The sequence below is a fragment of the Triticum urartu genome, chromosome 4, assembly GCF_003073215.2.
Source record: "Triticum urartu cultivar G1812 chromosome 4, Tu2.1, whole genome shotgun sequence".
Taxonomy (NCBI): Eukaryota; Viridiplantae; Streptophyta; class Magnoliopsida; order Poales; family Poaceae; genus Triticum; species Triticum urartu.
In genome coordinates this window covers 436,355,053-436,380,515 of record NC_053025.1, presented here as the reverse complement: position 1 = coordinate 436,380,515, position 25,463 = coordinate 436,355,053, and the positions used below count along the sequence as shown (strand labels likewise).

The window sequence follows — 25,463 nt, the reverse complement described above, 5'->3', positions numbered from 1 at the left end:
CTCACCCTAAAGTGTTCCTTGATGAGTTTGCCCTCATAACTGTCCTCTCAATCAACTTCCGTAAAACTGCATGTCTTCCAATCCACTCAGAACATGCATTGACCTTGCTAATTGCCACGACCGTGGCATGCTAACATGAATCCTTTCGTCTACTATACTTAGGTTTGACTCTGTCGCCCGCAAAACTACCAACCTCTGCCTTTGCCCCCATCATAGACGTACATCTTCCGAGATTATGTCCTTGTGTGGATCACTAGGATTGCTATCGAGGGGGGGGGGGGGGGCGGTGGCTCACACTCGTCTCTTCGATTCTCGAAGATATGTCCCAGGAACACAGTTATGTTCCAATCATCTCCAGGGAGGATGACTGGAGCTAATCATCTTCGGGGAGGATGACCAGAAGCCCTTGTTCAGCGAGGACGACTAGACACTAATCATCTACCAGTAAGACGATTAGTTCCAGTTGTCTTGCCCGAAGATGACGCCCTATTATTTGTGAAATATATCTAAACCGTGTATTATTTTTATAAATTAATAAAAAATGTATTGTTTTAAAAAATAGCTCCATGCTAGCCATAGATGTGAACTGGATGTTGCATAATGCAGCATCACCTCGATGCGGGCATTGAAATGTCAGTCCTATGTAAACTTTTTTGTCACTTTGTTAACCTCATCCATATGAGTTTAGACCAGTGAGCCTCAAGTTAGTCTGGTCTACGAAGCTCTATCACCGTCATCACAAATCGAGTGTCGATCATTAACATTACTTCTATGGGCTCCTCCCCATGGACAACACCATCATGGATGTATTGCATCTAAAACAATGAAGGCGAGAATGAAACTCGGAAGGCTGCAAACCAAACTGCATATATATTTAACGGTTTTGCAAAACCTGTATGGTTGAAAGCATAATTTTTCGTCGTGTTGGGAATAATTTATTTGTAAATTTTTATCCCATTGCAACACACGGTCATTTTTGCTAGTAACAAATCATACATATAATTTCAGTTCTTATAATATTAGTCAAAATATTTATGTTTCATAAAATCAAATCTCACTAAAACATAATGCAATTAGTTTCCACGACAACGCATGGGGAACGTCTGGTTATTCGTTTGACGATTATGCCCCCCTCGGTCGCTACTGGCTGGCTCGACCAGACTGATTCAGTCTATCGAATGCAGCGGGAGACAACACTGAGAAAAGCGAGAGTGGCCGGAGCCCAAGCTGCGTTAGGGTGTCCGGGGAGGTGGTCTGTGGGAGGGCGGCTGCTCTCGGGAGCGGGCGAAGCAAGCGGGGTGCAGGGAGCTCTCGGCAGCGGGCGAAGGAAGCGGCTCGTCGGCCGGTTCGCTCCGGCACGCCGCGGGCGAAGGAATCTGCTGGAGGAGGGGCAGCGAGCGGTGGTCAGCCGCGGCAGTCAACTGGCGTGCGGCTGGAGGAGGGATTGGGCCGCAGCGGCGCATTAGGCGGCGGTGCCGTGCAGCCGTGCGTCAACGGAAGGCAATTACAGAACACTGGTCACTTAATCACTTGCTTTCCGCCACTGGTCAGTGTTTATCAATGAATCTCCTGATTAATTGTTACATTTATCGGTTACTTGATTGCTTCACATTTGTGAAATCAATGCACTGCTGAGTATAGTAGGTGGATCTCTCACCAGCCCCCTTCCGGCGCGTATTATGACCATATTGTGCTTTCTGTTTTCGCGGTGGTGGTTCAGACTTTGCGAATTTCTTAGCCAGATTGGTAGATTTGTGCTTATTGATGTGTTCAATGCCATGCAGAAGCTGTAGTAATATCAGTTGTGGCAAGCATAGGAAATGTCTCGAAGTTCTAATTTGTAAAAAATTGCAAAAGTTTCACAGGTTTTACAGCTAGGTTTGTAGGCTTAAGCCTCATATGAGTTTTCCCCTGTGATGCTTTCGTAGATGAGATTTGTGGCATAACGAGCTTTAGTAGAACATATTTGATTGAGCGCTGTTGGCATTGTATCTGCTCAGTTTGAATGCTGTGAATTCTAGGGCTGTAGTGATGGTAAGCTAAATGTTTGCCATAAAAAAATATCGTTGTATTTAGTGCAAAGATCAGTTTTGACCGAATGCGAGTAGTAGTCATGGATGCTTTGCATGATTCGATCAGTTTGTGAAGCTGGGAGGTGCAAATATAGGGTAGAAATATGTATCGGATTGTTTTTCTTATATATATCCTGCTTATAGGTTCTAGGTTTTAGTGGTTGGTTAGCAGAAGAGGTTGAATAGTAAGTACCTCTGCCATGTGCCTTAGGTAAATTTATAGAGATGCTTGCATTTCAAACAAGATCTATGCAAGGCGAGGTGGTTGTGTTTATGTTGTATTTGGTGATTGCGCACTCTAGATATGTAGTTTACTTGCTTAACATCTCACTTGGTGCAGGTAAAAGAAAACTCTTACTTGGTTTGTGTACTTTGTGAATTTCAAGTATTAGATAGGTGTTTGTAGGGACGATTATGTAAAATCCAAAGTTCCATCTGCTGATGTGCAATTGTAACATGGAACTTTGACTTATCGGAAACATATAGACGTCCTGACAAAGGTTGAAAGGAATATATTCAAATAGTTACATTACACATTTGACTACATAGTATATGGTATAGAACTTCCATTAGTACTATACCGCTATATCAGTTGCATGTCATGAACTTTTGGTAGAGTTTTCTATTTGTTGGCAAATGAAGTTACCTTTTAGCAAATCAAGTGATGTGTCGTGTGTTGGTTGATGGTGGAGGCCAGGTTCTTGATAGCATTGTCGATAACCTAGCTGTTGTTTGCACTAGATTTTCAACTTCCACTTGTATGTATGGTTGTGCTGTCTTTATAATGCCACACATCATTGCAGATGTGTCTATGGTTGTCAAAAGGTATTATTCAGACGAACCTTTTATGCAGTAACGGACCAGTTGTACCGCAATTCTGTTAAACTATGGTTCATTCATATAATTGCACTTGAAAAGTTATTTCAGATTCATCCTAAAAACTACTCCCTCCGTTCCTAAATATTTGTCTTTCTAGAGATTTCAACAAGTGACTGCATACGAAACAAAATGAGTGAATCTACACTCTAAAATATGTCTATATACATCCGTATGTGATAGTCCATTTGAAATCTCTAAAATGACAAATAATTAGGAACGGAGGGAGTATTTGTTTTCTCCACATCTCATGGTTACCAGCTTGCTGCTAGTTCTCCAAATTATTTTTCCTCTATGTGCGTGCTTGTACTATGGAATATGTATTATCCTCCATTACTTGGGAGTATAATATTCTGCACCGTTCATGTCCATTCAATATTTGACTTCTCTACTTGTGTTTTTGCATTGTCTCTTGGCTAAGCTCTTGTCTGGTTTCCAGAACTCAATATCTCTTTATCAACTAGCAGTATTCTTGTATTTAAGCTTATGTTTTTAACTGCAGGTGGTGTTGTAGACATGGATTTTCGAAAGCATCAACCTTCTGCTAATGCAACCTCTATTAGTATGGTCCACCTGGATTTTCCTAGCCAAATGCTTGAGGATATTGATTCTGTGAATCAAGTGATGCCAGCAGATTTTCCATCGGAGGCTCCTATTGATATTGATATGAGGGAACTTTACTTTCTAATTTTGCATTTTTTATCACATGGTCCATTTAAGCGGGTCGCTGGAGAGCTGTGCAATGAACTTCTGGAGCATCAATTGTTACCTAGAAGATATCATGCTTGGTATTCGCGTGGTGGTTTTCATAGCGGCAAAGAAAATGACGATGGTGTATCACTCCCTTTGGGTTACCTAAAGCTAGTTGAGAGGTACACATACATTACTCTATTTGTTTTGTCTTCTGGAGCTCGTACTTCCTCCACCCTTCCTGATTTGGTAATGATGTTCTTCAGTTAGTGTTTGTGTGACTAATCTAAAACTGATGAAACCAATGATTATGAAATCTGTTATTATGTTATAAAGGCACATCACATAATAATTAGCAAAAGGGGTAAGCAGACATATTTAAAATGGTCTTATGGCCTTATCAACAATAAACTTCTGTCTGCTTTTTTCTTAACAATCAAATGCAAATAAGTTTTTTGCTAACTAGTTTTATGCTGCTTTTAGATACCCTCATATTGGTAAAGACCACTTGGTGAAGCTGTTAAAGCAACTGATGATGACTTCCTGCCGCCCAGACAGCTTGGTTAGAGATGTGTCTCCAAATGCTGCTGATTTTCCAACACTTCTTGGCTCCAACTCCTTTTCCCTTCTTGCATGTATGTATTCTGAAATCTAGTCTTTAAAGTATTTCTTTCCCCATTTCTTGAGCTATTTAAAACATCTTTTGTTGCAACTTAGTGTTTCAGTTTTGAAGTTTGGGTAGTTAGTTTTATGTTCAGTGTAATTCAGTGTATTGTTAGAGTATATTTATATAGCCATGTAGCCTTTTGTATTTACCCCATTGTATAAGGGGGCTTCTGCATATTTCCTGCACCTGTACATGTATATATACTGGCCTATGGCCTCATGGGAATACAAGTTGCATATTTCTAACATGGTATTAGAGCCTAGGTTTTTTTTTTCGCACGCGCAACTCGTGCTCCTCCGATCCAAAAATTTGTGCGTCCGCCGTCGCTGCGCCTCTCTTTCTCGGTCTCTCTCCGGCCGATTGCTGCTCCTACTCTACTGCACGCCCGTCCACGTACTTCGTCTGCATCTACAGGTCTCCCGGCTCTGTCTTTTTGGTTCGTCCTTGCCAGTCCTCCATCGACTGGTTGTCTGGTTCCCTTGCCGGCGCCGCCCCTTAGTGGATTCCGCCGCCAGCTGCTGGTCTCGGCCGCCCTCACCAGGTCCCGCTGCCCTCGTCGAATCCTGCCGCCAGCCGCTGCTCTTCGCCGGATCTCGCTGTCTCCTCCGGCCTCCACCGCCGTCCGCCCGCCCGCAGCTGTACAGCCGCGCGTGCACGCCATCACGAGTCAGCCGCCCGCTCGATCTGAGCGAGGCTGCTTTGCGCGTTGACCTGGGCCTCGGCTGCTACTTTGGACATTGGGCTGCTCCATCCAGGCATCCAGTGACGTTGACTGGTTGGGTTGGCTAAAAAAAAGAGTACGTCTTCGTTTGGTCAGATGTCTCATTGCTGCCCGTTGCCTTCTGGGGGTGTTCCCTATACCGATCCTATCTTGCACATGCATCCAGTGCTTGGTGCTCGTCCGCCTATGGCGTCGTCTCCTTCGGCGTCTTCCGTAGACTGTGCTGGTCGCTCTTTTGCGGCCCCTCCTGCGATCTTCGCACATGGTGATTGTCGCTCTATACCGACACCTCTCGCGACTTTCACCGGTTGTGTTGGTGCATATGACTCCATCGACTGCGCTTCGCACACGCGTCTTCCCTTGGCGCTTGGTGCTTGTCTGCATACGGTCTCATCTCCTTCATCGACCTCTGCGGACGCTACTGATCATGCTACATCGCCACATCTAGCGGCTTCCATGGGTGGTGGTGGTCACTTCTCTCTTGGTGCTACTGCGTCGACTCCTTCAGCTATGTACTTCACCGAGCAGGAGATTGTGCGACTTCGCGATCTGTTGGCTGCCTCCGGCTCTTCATCGTCGGGTGCATCTACGTCGACCACTTCAGTTGAGCTCCTGACTGAGCAAGAGATTACGCAGCTTCGATGCCTGCTCGCTGCGTCCCCTGGTTCTTCACCGACAGGTTTTGTTGGTTCTGCTACTAACTCTTCTGGCATTGTGAGACCACCCTCTACACAAGCAGGTACATCTCCGTGGATTCTTGATACTGGAGCATCTTTTCATATGACTCATGATTCATCCACTCTGTCCTCTACTCGACCTCTCGATTCTCCCGTTCATGTTCTTACTGCGGATGGTACCTCTCTCCCGGTTACTGGCCGAGGCACTCTTAGCACTTCGTCTTTTCATGTTCCCGATGTTGCTCATGTTCCTCGACTTACCATGCAGCTCATTTCCGGTGGTCAGATTGTTGACTCTGGTTGCAGGGTCATTCTCGACTTTGACTCATGTTCTGTTCTAGACCGTCACACTGGTGCTCTTCTTGGTGCTGGCCCCCGGCGCCGTGACTCTCAGGGTCTCTGGGAGCTTGACTGGCTTCATCTTCCATCCGCTGCCACCGCCGCCAGTCTCCACCACTGTTGCCTTGTCTACCAGCTCTTTTCAGCAGTGGCATCATTGCCTTGGTCACTTATGTGGCTCTCGTCTCTCATCCTTAGTTCGACGTGGTCTTCTTGGATCCGTCTCCGGCGGTGTGTCTTTAGACTGTCAGGGTTGTCGGCTTGGTAAACAGGTCCAGTTACCTTATCCTCATAGCGAGACTGTGTCTCGGCGTCCTTTCGACCTTGTTTACTCTGATGTTTGGGGTCCAGCTCCCTTTGCCTCGAAGGGAGGTCATCGCTACTATATTATCTTTATAGATGATTTCTCGCGACACATGTGGATATATTTTATGTCTTCTCGTAGTGAGGTCTTATCTATCTATAAGCGTTTTGCTGCCATGGTTCACACTCAGTTCTCTACGCCTATTCGTGTGTTCCGTGCTGACTTTGCTAGAGAGTATATCTCCAAGATGTTGCGTGGAGTTCTTGCTGAGCAGGGTACTCTTGCTCAGTTCTCTTGTCCCGGTGCTCATGCTCAGAATGGTGTGGCTGAGCGCAAGCATCGTCACCTTCTTGAGACGGCTCGTGCGTTGATGATCGCCGCCTCTCTTCCGCCTCACTTTTGGGCTGAGGCTGTCTTCACTTCCACATATCTCATCAACCTTCACCGTCCACTGCTCTGCAGGGTGGCGTTCCTTTCGAGCGTCTTTTTGATGGTTCTCCTGATTATTCGACGCTTCGTTTGTTTGGTTGTGTTTGTTATGTTCTTCTTGCCCCTCGCGAACGCACCAAACTGACCGCTCAGTCTGTTGAGTGTGTCTTCTTAGGTTATAGTGATGAGCATAAGGGCTATCGTTGTTGGGATCCTGTCGGTCGTCGGATGCGTATTTCTCGGGATGTGACTTTTGATGAGTCTCGTCCCTTCTACCCGCGTCCATCTTCCTCGACCTTTTCAGTGGAGGATATATCTTTCCTCACTTTTCCTGACACACCTATCACTCCCGTTGAGCCCTTGCCCGTCCGTCCTACTGCCCCTACTTCTTCGGCTTGTGCAGCTCCGACGCCACCATCTCCCATGGTTTCCTCCCCTCGCTTGTCACATGATTCTGCACCTTCATCCCCGGTGTCTTCTTCGCCATCTTCGCCTCATTCGGATATCTCTCGTATTCTTCCATCTTTTCCTCGGTATTATACTCGTCGTTCACGTGTTGTGGATGCGTCTACCGATGTGCCATCTACTTCCTCCTCTGAGCCTAGTTATGGCTTGCGTCCTCGTCCGCTTCCGCCTATTGATCGCTTTGGTTTTCCAAGTGCTGGTACTGTTGTTCTTGAGCCGACTTCTTATCGCCAAGCTGTTGTTCATCCCGAATGGCAGTTTGCGATGGCAGAGGAGCTTGCTGCTCTTGAGCGCACTGGCACATGGGATCTTGTTTCTCTCCCTCCTGGTGTTCGTCCCATCACCTGTAAGTGGGTCTACAAAGTTAAGACTCGCTCTGATGGTTCTCTTGAGCGTTACAAAGCTCGTCTTGTGGCTCGTGGCTTTCAGCAGGAGCATGGTCGTGATTACGATGAGACTTTTGCTCCTGTGGCCCATATGACCACTGTTCGCACACTTCTTGCTGTGGCCTCTGTTCGCCACTGGTCTGTATCTCAGCTTGATGTTAAGAATGCCTTTCTTAATGGTGAGCTGCGTGAGGAGGTTTACATGCAGCCACCACCTGGGTGTTCTGTTCCTGATGGCATGGTCTGCCGTCTTCATCGCTCTCTCTATGGCCTTAAGCAAGCCCCTCATGCATGGTTCGAGCGTTTTGCCTCTGTGGTGGCTGCTGCTGGATTTTCAGCGAGTGCTCATGATCCGGCGTTGTTTATCCACCTTTCGGCTCGTGGTCGGACTCTTCTTCTTCTATATGTTGATGACATGATCAACACTGGTGATGACCCCGAGTATATTGCCTTTGTGAAGGCCCGTCTCAATGAGCAGTTTCTTATGTCTGATCTTGGTCCTCTCCGCTACTTTATTGGGATCGAGGTCTCTTCTACCTCTAATGGCTTTTATATTTCCCAAGAAAAGTATATCCAGGATCTTCTTGCTCGTGCTGCTCTTACTGATGACCACACTGTTGAGACTCCCATGGAGCTCCATGTTCACCTCCGTGATACTGATGGTGACCCCTTGTCTGACCCAACACGTTATTGTCATCTTGTTGGGAGTCTTGTCTATCTAGCTGTCACTCGTCCAGATATCTCTTATCCAGTCCATATTCTAAGTCAGTTTGTCTCTGCTCCCACTTCGGTTCACTACGGTCACCTCCTTCGTGTTCTCCGATATCTTCGTGGCACGATCTCTCACCGTCTGTTCTTTCCTCGCTCCGCTTCACTACAGCTTCAGGCATATTTGGATGCTACGTGGGCTAGTGATCCCTCGGATCGGCGTTCACTTTCTGCTTACTGTGTTTTTCTTGGTGGTTCTCTCATTGCCTGGAAGACGAAGAAACAGACTGCAGTTTCCTGTTCGAGTGCAGGGGCTGAGTTGCGAGCTATGGCTCTTTTGACGGCAGAGGTGACTTGGTTACGGTGGTTGCTTCAGGACTTTGGTGTTTCTGTCACTACACCTACCCTTTTGTTGTCTGAGAGTACAGGTGCTATTAGCATTGCGCGCGACCCTGTGAAGCATGAGCTCACCAAGCATATTGGTGTTGATGCTTTTTATGTGCGCGCTGGTGTGCAGGATCGGGTTATTGCTCTTCAGTATGTGCCTTCCGAGTTACAGTTGGCGGATTTCTTTACGAAGGCCCAGACTAGAGCACAACATGGCTTCTATCTCTCCAAACTCAGTGTTGTTTATCCACCATGAGTTTGAGGGGGGGTGTTAGAGTATATTTATATAGCCATGTAGCCTTTTGTATTTACCCCATTGTATAAGGGGGCTTCTGCATATTTCCTGCACCTGTACATGTATATATACTGGCCTATGGCCTCATGGGAATACAAGTTGCATATTTCTAACAGTTATTACTTTAACGTGCTGATGCAAACTTGGATCCTTCAGCTGATAGGTGCAGGCAAGATAAGGAAACCCTCAGGCTGCCGAGGTATCTCCGGTGGTCACACATACATGCTGATCAAGTTCATGGTTTAAGTTTGAGGGAGATTGGTGGTTTCACTAAGAATCATCGAGCTCCTTCTGTACGTGCATCATGCTATGCCATTGCAAAGCCATCTACCCTTGTTGAAAAGATGCAGATTATAAAGAAATTGAGGGGACATCAGAATGCCGCGTATTGTGGTTCGTTGAACTTCTCCGTTTTCTGAATTTAGTTATGTTCAAGGAAAGTATACGAATATTGGCAAAATCGCTTCTTGGACACTCCACTTGGGTAATGCCTGCTCAAACGCAACCATGATTTGGCTCAGGGACACTACAGAATTTTGATCACTTTGCGGTCTTGCGGAACACACTCTGGCCATTGCAGTAATACATTGTTGAATTTTAGGAGACAGTGGTAGCTCAAACAGTTAATTTTAGCCTCAGAATCGAACTAAGCCTACCTGTCAGTGACCCCTCACATGCCACACAAACACACTCTATATGGATTCTCCAGTTGTCTCACAAACACGCTTTACATGGATCCTCAAGTTGTGTCCATGTGGTAGAGGGAGTTGTGTCCATGTGCTAGAGGGCACTGACAGTGACAGGTGGGTCAAGTTTGGTTCCGAGGGCAAAAATGATCTTTTAGCCCTCTTCACTTGCAAAATTCTAAATAGTGTAGTGTGCTTCATCTGGACACCAGTGTTGTTGTGTCCCCGAGCTAAATCATGACTACTTGGTGGGTTTAGCAACTGGCATCCAAGTAAAATATCCAGGAGCCAAATTTTACTCTATGTTTGGAGTCCTGTTGATACTTGTGCTAATTGAATGTTAAGACCTATTTAAGTTTCAGGAGGTTCCTACAGTGGATCTATATGTGTTAGGGTTCACCACGAAATTATTTGGTGATATTAACTGGAAAGTTTACCAAATGCATGCCACTTGTTCTGTTTCTAAAGATTTTACTGTTTTCATAATGAGCTGTTTGGTTGTTGTCCAAAACTCCAAATCATCATAGTTATCCATCTGTACATTTTCCATTTTACCTGCTGTAATGTTTTTACTGTTCCTGTTTCTGCAGCTACTTTTGACCGCTCAGGACGTTATGTTATTACTGGTTCTGATGACCGCCTTGTCAAAATTTGGGCGATGGAAACAGCATTTTGTCTGGCTAGTTGCCGAGGCCATGAAGTAAGCTTTGCTTATTGCAATGCAACACATAAATATTCACAACCTTCCATTAAATCACCTTTCATCTTCTAAATTAAGGGTGATATTACTGACCTCGCTGTGAGTTCCAATAATGCTGTGGTAGCATCTTCCTCCAATGATTTCATTATTAGAGTGGTAAGATTGCTAGTTTCTGTACCACCTAGAACATTACGACAGTTCTCTTTCTACCTTCTATACGTCTAATGCATTTGGTTACTAAGCAGTGGCGCATACCTGACGGCATGCCAATGTCAGTGTTGAAGGGCCATACTGGGGTTGTAACAACTATTGCATTTAGTCCAAGGCCAGGTGCTGCTTTCCAGCTATTGTCGTGAGTGTTTCCTTTTCTTATTCCTGATAGTATAGTCTTTGTAGTTATTTAATTCATGATTATATGTACTAACTGACGGCAGCAGCTGTACAAAATGATAAAAAGGAACTGGTACAAGTCTCTAGTAGAAGTCATGTCCAATCTGCTTTAGTTTCAGTGAAGGAAATGCTTAATTGCACACAGTTTAAAGCTACCTCAGTTATCCTTTTAAGTTCTGTCTTTCCCTATTTCATCTCGTGAAGTTCCACGCTCGCAGTTTGATCAAGCAAACAAGACAAGGATTAATTACGAATTAGGTGTGTCCAAGTTAGAGAAACCGAACCAATCTTGGAAAAAATCATGAATGTTTTGTTCATTTTTTTCTCGAACAGTTTTTGTTCATTTTCGTTTGTTTGATTTCTAGCCACATTTTGCCACACCTCACCTTAGGCAAGTTTGACCAAGTTAGATGGGTGTTTGGTTCTAGCCACACCTAAGGCAAGATTTTTTTTATGAGAAGTGAACCCCACATGTCATAGACACAAAAAGTGTGGCAAGATTCCCTTAGGCAAGCCAAAGTGTGGCTAACAATTTGAGCAACTCAAGTTAGGCAAGTGTGGCAAGTATGGCAAAAATAATGTGGCCATATATGGCAAACATAGTCACAATCCAAACAGCCCCTTACATTTTTTATACTCTGAGAGCATCTAGTCACCAAACTTATGTAAGTTATATCACTGCTACCGCAGTTCCGCCATATCCTGAAGTAATAGGAATGGTACATTTGTTGTGTATCATGTATTATCTGTGCATCCTTCCGTTTTCATATGGTAGATCCTTGCATTGTGCTCAGATTTTCATATTTCGTTTATTTGCTTATGCATACTGTCAGATGTATGTTTTTTTTGAATGTTCTTGGGATAAAACCTCATCATTTGTTTGCTGTATGTATTTTTACAATTGTTATAGCATTTTTGGCATCCTATTATAACTTTGTAAGTTATTTGCTCTCCCTAACTGTCACATCATATTGATGAGCAGATCATCTGATGATGGGACATGCAGGATTTGGGATGCTAGACATTCTCAACAATCTCCACGAATATATATACCAAAACCTTCAGATGTTGCCGCTGGTTAGTTCATTAAAGCATGTCTATTGCGTGTGTGTGGGTAACGCTTACATTTATTTGCTGTAACCACATGCTGTTGATTCCAGGGAAGAGTGGTGATGCATCTTCCAGTGCTGTTCAAGTTCAACCAACAAATCACCAAATCTTATGTTGTTCATTCAATGCTAATGGAACTGTGTTTGTTACTGGCAGTTCAGACACTTATGCGAGGGTGCGTTTTCTTGTTATCTACTGCCACTTGTGAGGTTCTGATTTTACTACGAAAAGGTGAAGTGCCTTTTCTCATCAGAAGTGTTGATTTCAGGTGTGGAGTGCTTGCAAGAGTTGTTCTGACGAACATGACCAACCGAATCATGAGATGGACATATTATCAGGTCATGAAAATGATGTAAACTACGTGCAGTTTAGTGGATGTGTTGTATCAAGATCCTTTTCGTCTGACAGCAGTCACACCAGTAAGGAAGAAAATAACCTTAAGCTAAGAAATTCATGGTCAGTATATTTTGTACTTATGGAATGGTCATTCACATGTTCTTATGTAATCCTTGAGTTTATTCACCTCCTGTCTTACCTGTTCTTACTAGTTTCTGTACTTCATTCATCTTTAACCTCATGTTGAACTGGTGTTCATTGTTGGCTTCAGTTCTACATCATCTGAGTGTCTCCTTTTGCCAGGTTCACACATAATATTGTTACCTGCTCCCGTGATGGCAGCGCAATTATATGGGTTCCGCGGTCTCGGAGATCACATGTAAGTTAATGGGACCTAAAACTCCAAGTTTGCTCCTGACAAACATTGTTTCACTAATTATGTTTACGGCGATTTGCATTACTGCTGATTTCGGCTGCTGCTACAGTAATCTGTATTGTCTCCTTAATACCATTCATATTTATTTTCTGATATATTTTGTATTTTCCGATTGTATTACGTGTGTTATCACTAGAGGTGTGTAGTAAGAGCTGGCTGAAAAGCAACTTGCCACATCAGCCAGTTTAATAGTGTGCCCTGTGTAATAGTTAATGCATGTTCGCTAACTGGTCAGTCGTATTAGCGTGTGTGCTGGTGAATGTAGTTGGCATTTGGTGTTATAGTTTCCTTAGGCAGAATTTATAACTTTTTGCACAATTTGTTTCCTGCACTAACCCAGGGAAAGATTGGACGCTGGACACGCGCTTACCATCTCAAGGTTCCTCCACCCCCAATGGCTCCTCAACCACTTCGCGGTGGTCCACGTCAAAGATACAATCCAACTCCTCGGGGTGTGAATATGATTGTTTGGAGTTTGGACAACCGCTTTGTGCTTGCTGCTATCATGGGTATCTTTGGTCTACTGCTTTATATATTTTTACTGTGACTGAACCCTTTCCTTATATTTGCATGTATTACCATTTAAGGTTCCTAGTATTCCTAGCATGAAGAAATTCAATCTTGTTGTTACATAATTGATAATTTATCTTTCAGTGTTCTCATTTGTATTCATGTCACTTAAACATGTCTTATGTTCTGAAGATTGCAGAATTTGTGTTTGGAATGCTTCTGATGGGAGCTTGGTGCATTCACTGATTGGCCATCAGGAATCAGTAAGCATGTGCCATGCAGTCTAGCATTAGAGTTACTTTTGGATTTCGTTAACAACTTGTTATTGCATGTTGAAACTTAGTTTGTGCATAAACCTGGGAATAGTTTGACATCCAAACTAAATCCAACCCAAACTATAGGACTGCATGTCGATCATCCAAACCAAATCAAACCAAACTCTATGAGTTATTCACTCAAACCAATCCAAACCGCCTCCTATTTTTGGATTGAATCCACAGATGCAAACCATAGACAAATCCATATGCACATGCTTATCTAACGGACTGGTACTCTAGTAAGAATCCTCTACTGGAGTCAGCGAGCGCAACACCAGAGAGGTAGAAGTAGAACCAGTCGATTTCAGGCGCCATCACGCTGCTAGTGACGTCAAGCGTCGCGTAGCTGACCTCGCCGCAGTTGCTTGTCTTGCCATAGTCGCGCATCCGTTCCGTCGACGTCCCATCGTTGCAGTGCCCTTTGGGTCATGCGGTGCCGTCGGGACCTCGTCTCCTAGAGCTCCGGGATGGACGCTGCTGTCGTCGCACTCCACGCTGGCGCCGAGACGCCAAGGGCTTCGACTGCCGGGGACGCGCTCGCGGCAGCCTCCGCCTCTGCCCGGTGCAAACACCGGGACGAAAGTGAACCCGCGGCATGCGCTAGGCCTGCGTCGTGCACAAGCGCGCCTCCATCCCAAAATACTAGCTCGCGGCCACCTCCTTGCCTTGCGCTTAGTGTTGTGCCTCCGTGCGACTGGGTGACCGCGCCGCCGGCTGGGGTCACCCCACCTTCCGGTGTTTTCTAATGGTCGCGCGTGCAGGGTCGTGACAGAGGAATATTCCCGTCGCTCCCGGAGCACCTCCTCGCCGACTGTGATTTCTTATCCTCCTCTTTTCTCCATGGTCGAGCAACCATAGCACGCCATTGCCGCATGTCTGGAGTCACGGCTCTGTTTTTCTTCTCCTAATTGATTTCCTGTATGCATTCTTGGCTTCTTGCCGTGGATGGGGTTGTGGCTGATCGGCTGCCATCATTTTGTCACCGTATTTAGTGCGTAGAGCACCATGGAGAACTCTCTCTCTGCCTGTGTAGCCTTCTTCTCAACAGAGAGCTTGTGGTGATGCGCCGTTGAGGACTGGTCGTGTGGATGACCGCCATGAGTGGAAGCGCTGGTCTCGTACAGTTTGGTCGCTGGATTTGGTTTTGACCATGGGTTGAAACAGTCTGAAACCAATTTGTATGTATCCAGACCGAACCAACTAATCCAGTAATACGCAAAACCCAGATCACACCAGATTATGTTAGGGGCTCAGCCCATTCAATCCAATCCAAAGACAGTTTTGTAGGAAAACCGCACTGAAACTAAGGTTTCAATCCAAACTATTCCCAGGTTTATTGTGCATGAAATTTCCTATCAGTTAGGTGCATTTGTGTGAACTTTGTCGCTGGCAACTCATCACGGGCATGCTATTCATCATATCACTAGTGAAAACACTATGAAACAACTCTTATTTTCTTAGTGAATATGCCGTCAAAGAGCATGGATTAAAGATGATAATTACATGGAACATGAAAGGAGATGCTAATCTCAGCAAAATAAAATAAAATTTCTAAGAGTATGGCAGTGTGTGTTGCAAAATTATTGCCGTTTCAGAATTGAAGTGAGTAGTAGTAGCAGTATTGTCCTTGACCTCAGTTCACATATATTTTGTTGCCCAATCGTGGACAGTTTAGTGCATTGGCAGCCAATTATGTTCGCACAGTTTGATCTATATGCTTAACTTTAATTGTTTCACATTAGTAACCTCTTTTTTCTTGTGATAGTGTAATGAACTAATGATTCTTTGTCCTATGCTATAGTCAATCTTGATTCATGAGTTCTATATGCATTTCTAATTTTTGCATGTATTGAACTGGTTTAAATGATCAAGCACCTGAAGCTTTGTTTGATCGCAACATCCTGATTTCCATTCTCATTCATAATTCATCTGCACTATGTTATTCAACTTCTTTTTTCTTAAAGGTTGACCCTTGTATAAACAAATGTCCTCTTGTTAAATTTGCTCACATTCATTATCAACAGACATTTGTTCTTGATGTGCATCCGTTCAACCCCCGTATAGGTATGAGTGCTGGGTATGATGGAAAGACAATCATCTGGGATGTAAGTTCCAACTAGACATCTTTAATCTTGGTCACTATCTTCATTCCTGAAAATACGCTATTTCTGTATCCAGATATGGGAAGGAAAGTCTGTACAGATCTACGAAACTGGCCACTATAAGCTTGTTGACGGCAAGTTCTCTCCGTAAGTGTCACTATAATTTCTTCACATTCGTGACAACATGAATTTTTGTTTTGGCCCTTAAGCAAATGTACATTTTATTTGTATTTCTTTTGTAAGAATGCGCCTGCATTGAGATGATACTCCATAAAATGTTTAGAACAATGAAGAAAAATAGCAGGAAAAAACCCAGGGACTACTTATAAATTTTAAGGATGTTCCATTGATCTTAGGAAGGTTGGGATATTCCATAGTAAAACTTTTGAGAATATATTGTGGTGTGCTTTTTTTTAAGTTCTGTTCAGAAGTGATCCCTCCCTTTTCTGCTATATTTCTTGACTTTTTCTGTTTTTGTTTCACGGATGACTTGATGGTGAAATCTGGTTGACCAGGGAGAAAAGTGCACTTATCTGTCAATGGCAGCTAGGTTTCTCTCTCTACTTGGATGCCAGAATTTCTGGGTGCTCGCCTTGTTCATAAAGGTGAGGCGAGCTTCCATGATGTGCTGACTGTTTAGGCTACAGCATGGCAACTATCCTGGTCGAAATGTAGATGATCCTTAGTGTTCTAGTTTTCTGTTATAGTGCAGCCAAACTAATATGACTTCAACTGACAGCGTTACTTATTTCTCTGTAATGTTGGGATGTATCATTGCCAAAAATGAAATTTTTGCCATTTGACCAGTTACCATAGATTGCAGATGAATCTGAGTTTATTTGTCTGTCGTGATGTCTTGACGTGTTGCTGAATGGACATTTAGGGATGGAACATCACTTGTCCTCACCGATGAAATTGGGCAAATATTCATTATTGGTACAGGGCAGGGCAAGTCCCAAAAGGATGCGAAATATGATCAGGTATATGAATTGTTACTGAACTACCAAATTATTGGGGGAATGCCTAGTGCAAACCAATGTTGGGTGCAGTCATGCAAACTGCCATTATCTCCATTATCATGTGTACAGCTGGGTGAGGCACAGTTGATATTCTAATTCAGTTTGATCATGTATAACTTTCTAATCTGTCAGGGCCTTGGTGCTTAGTCACAGAATTATTCATCCATGTGGCGCTTTGAGAGTTTGCATGACTCTACCTAGATATGTTTGCGCTGGATAATCCTCCTGTTTTGGAAATATCCCTCCTTGTATGCAATCATCGATGCTGACTATTCATGTTTTCAAACAGTTCTTTCTTGGAGACTACCGGCCCCTTGTTCATGATACAAATGGAAGTGCTATTGATCAGGTTCGTCTGAGGATATGAGCTATCTGTTTTTTGCATTTGCATTAGCCGATTGAGTTGTATATTGTCGTTATATTCATTTTCTGCAACTAACTCTACCATCAGATTCATCGTGTGAACTGTTTCAAAATCCGTTTTAGTGGAACTTTTCATTTTGATATTTTCTGAATATTTGTTAAACAAGCGAAATTGTATAGGTATCATGTATTGTTTTTTGTCTAAAAAAAGTACTGTTTTCAAGAGAAGTCCTAGACTTGCTTTTGTGATGGTATATGTTTTACTGGTTGGTGAAGTAATATACTCCCTCTGTAAACAAATATAAGACGTTTTAGGTCACTACATTTGTTTACAAGGTAGTATGTCAGATGATTTGAACTAGCTATCCGTTAGTCGTTTTTCGCTGCCAACCGTATTTATAAAGAATGCCACGTACTACCGCCATTTCAGTCTACTTATGGAGTGTTGCTAGCTCAGCAGCTAAGTAAGGTGGATTATGTGCTGTCAAATCGAGCGAGGACCACTCTGCTGATTGGCAGGAAGTTTGACTTTGATGGCAGTCTTGAAAGTGCACAACATTGATGTTTTGTTATTCCCTACTACAGTATGTTATAACTTTATAAGTTACAAGCATCCTGTACCACAATCATCCGATCACCTCTTAATGTGTTTTCTTAGTAGCTGTAATATATAATATGTTTTATATATCAAACGTTTGTGTGGTGCTACTCGTACCATCTCATTAGAAGTCATACAGAGGGTGTAATTTGTTTCAGTAACTATTCCTTTTTTATTTATTTCTTGTGCTTATTCAAGCCAACAAACAAGTTAGCATTGCAAGACTAAGGAATCTTAAAACATGATAAAACACAGAACTCCAGGTTTGAAAAACTACTGGACGCCTGCTGGGTCCGGTATTTCCCAAGAAAGGGATATTGAACCCTGTTCCTGATCATTCTTGCCTGTGTGGAACTGTTTTTTTCTCTTCACAAAGTGCATTATGAGCTATCAAGTTTTCTTTATGATGCCTTTTCTTACTGTACCCAGGAAACACAACTTGCACCTTATAGGAGAAATATTCAAGACCTTTTGTGCGACTCGGGTATGCAACTTCTCTATCTTTCTAACCAAGGTATAATTTAGTAATTTATTGGTCGCACATGATTATAATTGTTCGTTGCTAATTGCCAATTGAAGGTATGATACCTTACCCAGAGCCTTTTCAGAGCATGTACCAGAAACACAGGTTAGGTACCCTGGGTATTGAATGGCGACCTCCCTCGGTAAATTTTGCTGTTGGGCCCACTTACGATGCAACCACTGGCGAGTACCAAATCATCTCAGTTATTGATCCAGATAGGTGGGAACCACTTCCAGAGATAACAGACTTCATCGAGCTTGAACCAGAAAATGAAGCGATCTCTGATGATACTGATTCCGAGTACAATGGCATGGATGACTATTCTAGTGAAGGAGAACAGGAGATTTGGGGTGGTCATGCTTCTGGTGCTTCATACTCAAGTGCAGAGATTGATGGATCTAATCTTAACAGTACTGCTAATCTCCGCAGATCTAGAAGAAAGAAGAAAAGATCTGATGTAAGAGGCGACATTAAGATCATTCCATTTCCTTTATGTCGGTTTCTAACTTTTCAACTTATTTTCCTTTTATTACGTCTTCTACAGGCTGATTTTGTTACTTCATCTGATCGGCGAGTTAAGAAAAGAAATTTGGATGGGCATGGTGTGGCTACACCGTCAAGGCCACATAGAGGTAGGAAGTCTAAGACTGGCCGTGCTACCAAAAGGAAAATATCTCCTAAATCTAGGAGATTGCGACCTCAAAGACGTGCTACTCACAGCACACACAGTTTTTTCTCGAAGATTGAAACTTCAACAGAAGAGGAAGATGGATCAGCGAGCAGTCTTTCAGACAACGAACTGAACACAGAAAGCACTGAAGCTGAGCAGTCAGCGTGGCATGGCCTGCCAAGACTTGGTAGAGAGACCAACCAATATGATTCCGAATATGTTACCCGACCTTCTCAGTTCACTGAAACCAAGGGAAAAAATTCTGCAAATAGTAGAAAACTGATTCTGAGGATACCACGCCGTGATCTAAAAGTTCAGTTTCCTTCAGAAAGTGCAAATCCAGAACTCCCACCTCATTATGCAGTGCTGTCACTTCCAGCAGCCAGATACAAAGACGATGAGCCGGAACTAGCTTTTGAGCCTGGAAACTCCTCTGCTTGCAAGTCTGAATCACCTCTGGTCTCTGTTCTACATGATGCGGGTACTGTTCACAGTAATGACGCAATCAAAGGGGGTGAGCTTAAGCTGCGACCTTCAAAGCATTGCAAGTTCGGGGACTCTTCTTCAGGAGACATGTGGGTCTCTTCAAATAATGCACTTTCACATGACGTTTATGGGTCTGGTTGTCAGAAAACACCTAATCAATATGATAATGGCGTCCAACAAAGGGTTGAGCAGAATGTACAGAAAAGACAACGTGCAATTTATCTGGATAGCATCCATGAAAACCACAATACTGATGATTATCGTGAAGGTAATTTGCCTGGTAAAGAATGGATAACTGACAACAAGAATACTCATCTAGAGGAAGAAAATAACAGGGAACACGGTCAGCAGTTCCACAGCACTCGGTCTATATCCTTTAAACTGAAGTTGTCCAGACCAAGAGGCTTTGCAGATGGAGCAAGTTCATCAGACATATCGAAGACTAGTGCAGTAGGGAGTGACATCAACCATGTTAAAGTTTCCATGCAGCATGATGAGGTTTCTGCCACCAGTCAACATAGGAGTAGTGACTTCACTAGTGTGTCCAGACGTTTCCAGGACTTTGAATCTGCGAACACATACGGCACAGTGTGCAAAAGGTCAGAGCCAAGTAAGCACAGGAAAAGATTGGGTTCGGATGCCTTTGGAAATGGACATAGTACTTCTGTTTCCAATGATGATGGTGGGCATCAACCTCTAGACTGCAGTCCTGTTGCACTTACTGGTAGTTTACGAAGAAACGAAAGGAGGTCATGTGCATACACTGATTATGGTAGAGAAAGGGATGCAATCTCTCATGTGCAAAGTTCTTCCCTCGAAGCAGCAATTAGTGGGAGACGAATTGTTGCAAATGTGCGTGAAGTAATGTGGGGATCAACATCAAAGACTGCTGGTATAAAGTCTTGTATGAACAAAGGAGAGAGTTGCAACTTTCCTGATACACATCTATTGGAGAAAAAGCACCAAGTATCGAGGCCGTGGTTGATGTTGCTAGAGCATGAAGATATCTACCGTTATATTCCTCAACTTGGCGATGAGGTTATGTACTTGCGACAGGTATTTATTTATTTTCGCTGCATTGTGTGTATAAAGTACGGAAATGATTTTGGTGCTAGCAGCTTTCAGCTGCAAACATACTAAAATAATAATAATAAATCTTCTGTTCCCACTTCCCCCTCCTGCCCAGTTGTAAGGTATACTAGTTGATGGTGGGAAAATCGTGCATAGGTTAAATACGAGCATATATACCATTGTGACTCGTAAAATAGTATTTATGAAGCGCCTCTTATCATACTTTCTGTGCGCTTGTTATTTTTAGGGCCATGAAGAATATGTTTATAAAGTGCAATCATCGGATAATTGCCCATCGAATCGGATCAGAGGCCTTAAAGCTGCCGAGCTTTGCAAAATTAAGGGTCTTGATTACAAGCCAGATAGAGGGTCTGGGGAAAGCTGCTGTGAATTAACTATTAAATTCATTGATCACACTTCAAGCGGATTTGGCAAAGAGTTTGTAATCACATTGCGTGAGCTAGTTACGTTCCCTGATTTTCTTGTGGAAAGAACACGGTTTGAAGCTACTACCACGTATAACTGGAGCATCGCTGATAGGTGCAAAGTTTGGTGGATGGATGAGGGAGAGGATGGAGGAAGTTGGTGGGAGGGACGAGTATTGGAAATAAGACCTAAGTCACCTGATTTTCCTGAGAGCCCTTGGGAGAAATATGTCATACAGTATGAAACTGATGGCTCTGAACATCCGCATAGCCCCTGGGAGGTGCATGATGCTAATAACCCATTGGTTCCATGGAACCGTCCACATATCGATCCCAGTACCAGGAACAAATTGTTATCAGCAGTGACCGGTTTACAGGAAAAGTCTCTCAGAAATCAGGTGAAGTTTTATTTTCAAAATTTACACCCTTTGGCTACTCTTGGGTTGTTGTTTTGACTGTTTACCGTATTTTTGTACGGGTCTTCAGGATCGCTACGGTGTTCTGAAGTTAGATACTGTTGCAGGAAAATCAGATTTCATAAACAGGTAATTCTTGTATAAAAGTATGCAGTGCAGATGCTTCTATATGTTTTTTTTTTCATTTATAACAAAAGTGAGAATGATGACTGCTGTGAAATAATCCTCATGAGGCATATAATCTGTAGATAATGCAGTATACCATGTATTTGTAAAAAAGTTTACCTTATTTCCGTTGGAGGTTAACATGCCTATGTTTGTTTTAAGGTTTAACAAACTAAAGATATATGGAACATAAAATACCTTATTTCTGGGAGGTTAACACACCTGTGTTTGTTTGAAGGTTTAACGAACTAAAGATATATGGAACATAAAATGTGGATTCTTTATTCATGATTTGTAGGTGACATATACTTTTTAGAAAATAATAGCAACCAACCTCTTTACAAAACTGCCTTTTTTGTTGGCAAATCTCGTAGCGAGCATCTAACATAAATTCGCTAATTGATACAAGGCCCATTTTCCAAATCTCGTCAAATAAATGCGTGTTTGACAAGGTTTTTGGGTATATATGGCTGTACCCCTACAAGGCCCCTTTTCCATTTCAGTTATGAGGCCATATTTGTTAAAATGCAGATTTGATGATTTTCATTAACAAGGTTAAAAAAGATTCAACCAATGCATACTCTGGAAGCGTATCGTTTTTATTTATGATGAAGGAGCACCTGTCTTAAAAGATTTTTCTCTGTACAACTTGCGTTCTAGGTTCCCTGTCCAATTCTCCATTGAGGTGATCAGAGCAAGACTACAGAGCGATTACTACAGAACTCCGGAGGCTGTCAAACATGATGCCACTGTGATGCTTGCCAATGCCAAGTCTTATTTTTCCAAGAGCGGCGAAATGACCAAAAAGATCCGCAAGCTATCTGAATGGATCCAAGACAAGATTCTATCACTATAGTGGGAGGTGCGCTGTGCGGGGTTGGCATTCTTCCCTTTTAGCAGAATTTTTGCACTCATCCCGTCAGATGATTCTCCGTTTGCGTCGCAGAAGCATGTTTTTGTTAAGAGGAATGAACCAAAATAGTTGGCAGGTTGGGAGGGATTTCTTGTGTGGCCCAACATTTTGAAACTATATCTGATCTGATCCCCGGTTTATTGATGCAAATTGAAATCCTGACCATTTGACCCTTGTTTGCCGTCAAGAGAGATGGGATCCTATTGGACGAACAAAAAATAAGAACTTGAGACTTGAGAGCCTTGTTAGAGAAAGCAAATGCTAACGTGTAAATTATGGTAAAGGAAATGCCCTACCAGATCACTGGGTTTGTATAGTAGACCGAGTAAATCATCGATAAAGAGAAGGCAAAATCCCTGGACTCGACTCGAGTCCTAGTACTATTGAGTTCTCTATTATAAACTAAACATCAGACTGAAAACAACATGGGAAAAGAAGAAGCCAGCCACGACAAAACAAGAGTCGATTCCAGGCTAAGTCGTCGTCTACGTTGCCCTGAACGTGGGGTGCAACAGCCGACCGAGCTCCTCGTCTTCCGCGTCCAGCGGCCCGCCGGTCTCATTCCTGACGCGCTGCACGGCGGTGCCGTTGAGCGACTCGTGGCCGAACCCGTACAGCCTCAGTATCTGGTCGTCGGCGAAGTTGAAGGCGCGCTCCATCCCGAGGCGGCAGCGGTCCGCCGGATAGCTGTCGGCGTACCGCCGGCACGGCTTGCACCCGACGAAGTGCGTCACGAGCGGCCAGGCGCCCTCCCGCCGCAGCTCCTCGTACCTGTCCACGATGAGCTCCCAGAAGCCGTTGAGCTCGTACGAGTTCTCGAAGAAGACCTTGTCCCCCCACCTCTCCCGCTGCGTGACGAGCAGGTAGATGAGCGCCGACTGGTCGTCGGCCTCGAACGGCGGGCGGCCGGAGAGCTCCCTGGCGAAGAGCTCGCCGTAGCTGTCGCGCACGGGGCCGCGGGGCCCCATGGGTGCCATCGCGTGGAGGAGGTCGAGCGACCACTGGCAGTTGCGGATGAGGATGCTGCCGGTGTTGACGCCCACCCAGCTCTTCTCCTCGTACACCTTGGCCTCCCAGCCGTGGAGCACCAGGTTGTGCGCCGCGTAGCGCTCCCACGGCAGCTCGAACCGCATGTCCGTGAACACCGCGTCCGAGTCCACCCACCACAGGAGCTCCACCTCCGGGTGCGCCATCATCAGCGACCGCAGCAGCGGCAGCTTCGCCCAGAACCCGGTCATCTCCGCGTCCAGGAACGCCGTGTTGTAGTACACCTCCAGGCCGTGGACGCGGCAGTAGTCCGCCTTGTTCTTGAACGCGCGCAGCAGCAGGTGGTCGCCGTCCGGGTCGGGGCACCGTGCCGGCGCGGACCCGGTCACCACCAGCACCCGCGGCCGGCCCGCGGGCGGCACGCGCGCGGGGAACTCCGGGTGCGCGGCGAGCCACGCGGACCGGCGCGCGTCGTAGTCCAGGATGGTGCGGCCCAGCGAGTAGGGCGGGTCCGTGAGCTGCCGGGGCGGCGGGAGGCCGATGTCTTCGTCGCTCACGTTGGCGGCTGCGGGCGGCACCGCTGGCGGAGCTGCGGTGGCAATGTGGATGGGGTTGCTGAACACGACGCGGAGGCTGGGGAGGGTGAGGATGGAGTCGGTCGGGCCGAGGATGAGGAGCAGCGCGCCGGTGAGCAAGAGAAGGAACACGAGGGGGATGGTGGTGCTTCCCGCTGCCGGGCAGCCGTAGTGCGGCCGCCAGCGCACGCCGTTGGCCGGCTTGCCGTCGTGCTGCTCCGCCATCACTGCTATGCTGTCGCTAGCCACAGAAGCTGTCCGGCGCCGCGCGTTGCACGCACCTTCCATCGGCGATGGTTTAACCATCATGTGGCGAACGTCGTCAACGGGAGAGGGGAGTCGAGCTCGAGTGGTGCATGGCACGCTCTTGTTCCCACTTCCCACTACGAACCAAGTAAGAATGGGGATCACGATGAGGGAGGGAAGGAGGGGGTACCGTAGGTTATAGTAAAATAACGTATAATGCTGAGCAGGTGATTTCTAGAAGTGAAGAAGTTCAAATCTCAACGCATACTAGGGCTGGGGGCTCTTAATTGCCCATGTGCATTTGTTCAAAGTTCGTGTTCCCAGACTACCTATGCTGCAGCGCTACAGACGGTGCCGAAGAGGTAGACAAACGGTGCGTATGTACTAGAGTATAAATAATATGAAGAGTAGTACACACTCGTCTGTAGCTGATGTTCCTCAAAACATAACAGTTGACTTACCTTATGTGACACCATCCTTTCAAATTGTACCCCGGAGGACGGAGCTGCATCTACACTAACTAAACACAAAAACTAAAAGGAGCACCTATATGTCAGATGCCTGAATTTTATGTAATTTTCAGTCTTTTTTTCTATGCACCTATATGTATGCATGTAATCTCTTTGGTCATATCGGAAGCAGACATGTCCATATCGTACCTCAAAGAATAACAAAAAGTTAAAAGAAAGAGGAACACATTTCTTTCTAAGGAAGAAAAAATTATCAAAGTCAAGCTAAGTGGTGTTACCTGAAACAAAAATGAAAATAAAGCGACATTTATTCTAAGGAAGAACAAATTAAGGCCATTGGTATTACCTAAAAGAAGAAAGAAAATGATGAAATAATAAAAATGGACATTTTTTTTGAAATAAATAGCATTTAGCTTTTAGTACAAATTCAGATAAGGAAGAACACATTTATTTCTAAGAAAGAATGACTTATGGGAGAGATTTAGTCCTAACAAGAATAACAAGAAATTTTATAAGAAATTTTATATTATACAACTATGCCTAACATGAACACATTATAAATACTTATTATCAAACTCTTCTCTTATATGCGGAAATTATAATTTATTGATAAATTGCACATAATATAACAAAACTTCCACCCTTCCATGTTGTGCAAAACAAGTGTAAAATAGCGCAAATAATAATTATTATTTAAGCGAATGAATTAAAAATAATAATTCCATTTTATGTCTCTGACACAAATTAAGCAGTTACGTGATTACAACAAGCAGTCGCCGCTTATACAAAGAAAATCCAATGATCAAATAATTTACTAAGCAACAACAAAAAAACAAGATGAGACATTAGCACAAGCGAGAAAATTAGACATATTTTTTCATGCCAGACATTTTTTTACCAATAATAAATGACATATGAACATATTAACTGAAA

General features: G+C 44.2%; 2 protein-coding genes across 4 annotated transcripts; one reads left to right on the top strand and one right to left on the bottom strand.

Moving 5' to 3' along the window:
- Nucleotides 1–1,159: 1,159 nt before the first annotated feature.
- Nucleotides 1,160–22,424, top strand: LOC125551911 (PH-interacting protein-like). Of its 3 annotated transcripts, XM_048715309.1 has the most exons (23): nucleotides 1,160–1,546; nucleotides 3,451–3,820; nucleotides 4,122–4,273; nucleotides 9,173–9,409; nucleotides 10,293–10,402; nucleotides 10,481–10,558; nucleotides 10,648–10,754; nucleotides 11,775–11,869; nucleotides 11,953–12,077; nucleotides 12,171–12,358; nucleotides 12,542–12,617; nucleotides 13,015–13,183; nucleotides 13,377–13,447; nucleotides 15,526–15,606; nucleotides 15,680–15,750; nucleotides 16,487–16,583; nucleotides 16,912–16,971; nucleotides 18,013–18,067; nucleotides 18,163–18,563; nucleotides 18,651–20,318; nucleotides 20,581–21,156; nucleotides 21,245–21,303; nucleotides 22,000–22,424. In XM_048715309.1, the coding sequence occupies exons 2-23, from the start codon at nucleotides 3,465–3,467 to the stop codon at nucleotides 22,193–22,195; spliced, it is 5,028 nt and encodes a 1,675-aa protein (XP_048571266.1). In that variant the 5' UTR covers nucleotides 1,160–1,546; nucleotides 3,451–3,464; the 3' UTR covers nucleotides 22,196–22,424. The 3 variants fall into 3 exon arrangements, with proteins under 3 accessions (XP_048571266.1, XP_048571268.1, XP_048571269.1); XM_048715311.1 differs by lacking the exon at nucleotides 9,173–9,409; XM_048715312.1 differs by lacking the exons at nucleotides 1,160–1,546; nucleotides 3,451–3,820 and having other exon boundaries at nucleotides 4,139–4,273; nucleotides 9,180–9,409.
- A 252-nt stretch (nucleotides 22,425–22,676) lies between these two features.
- On the bottom strand, nucleotides 22,677–24,440 carry LOC125551912 (probable glycosyltransferase 5). The gene has a single exon (XM_048715313.1). The coding sequence runs from the start codon at nucleotides 24,121–24,123 to the stop codon at nucleotides 22,738–22,740; it is 1,386 nt and encodes a 461-aa protein (XP_048571270.1). The 5' UTR covers nucleotides 24,124–24,440; the 3' UTR covers nucleotides 22,677–22,737.
- Nucleotides 24,441–25,463: the final 1,023 nt, after the last annotated feature.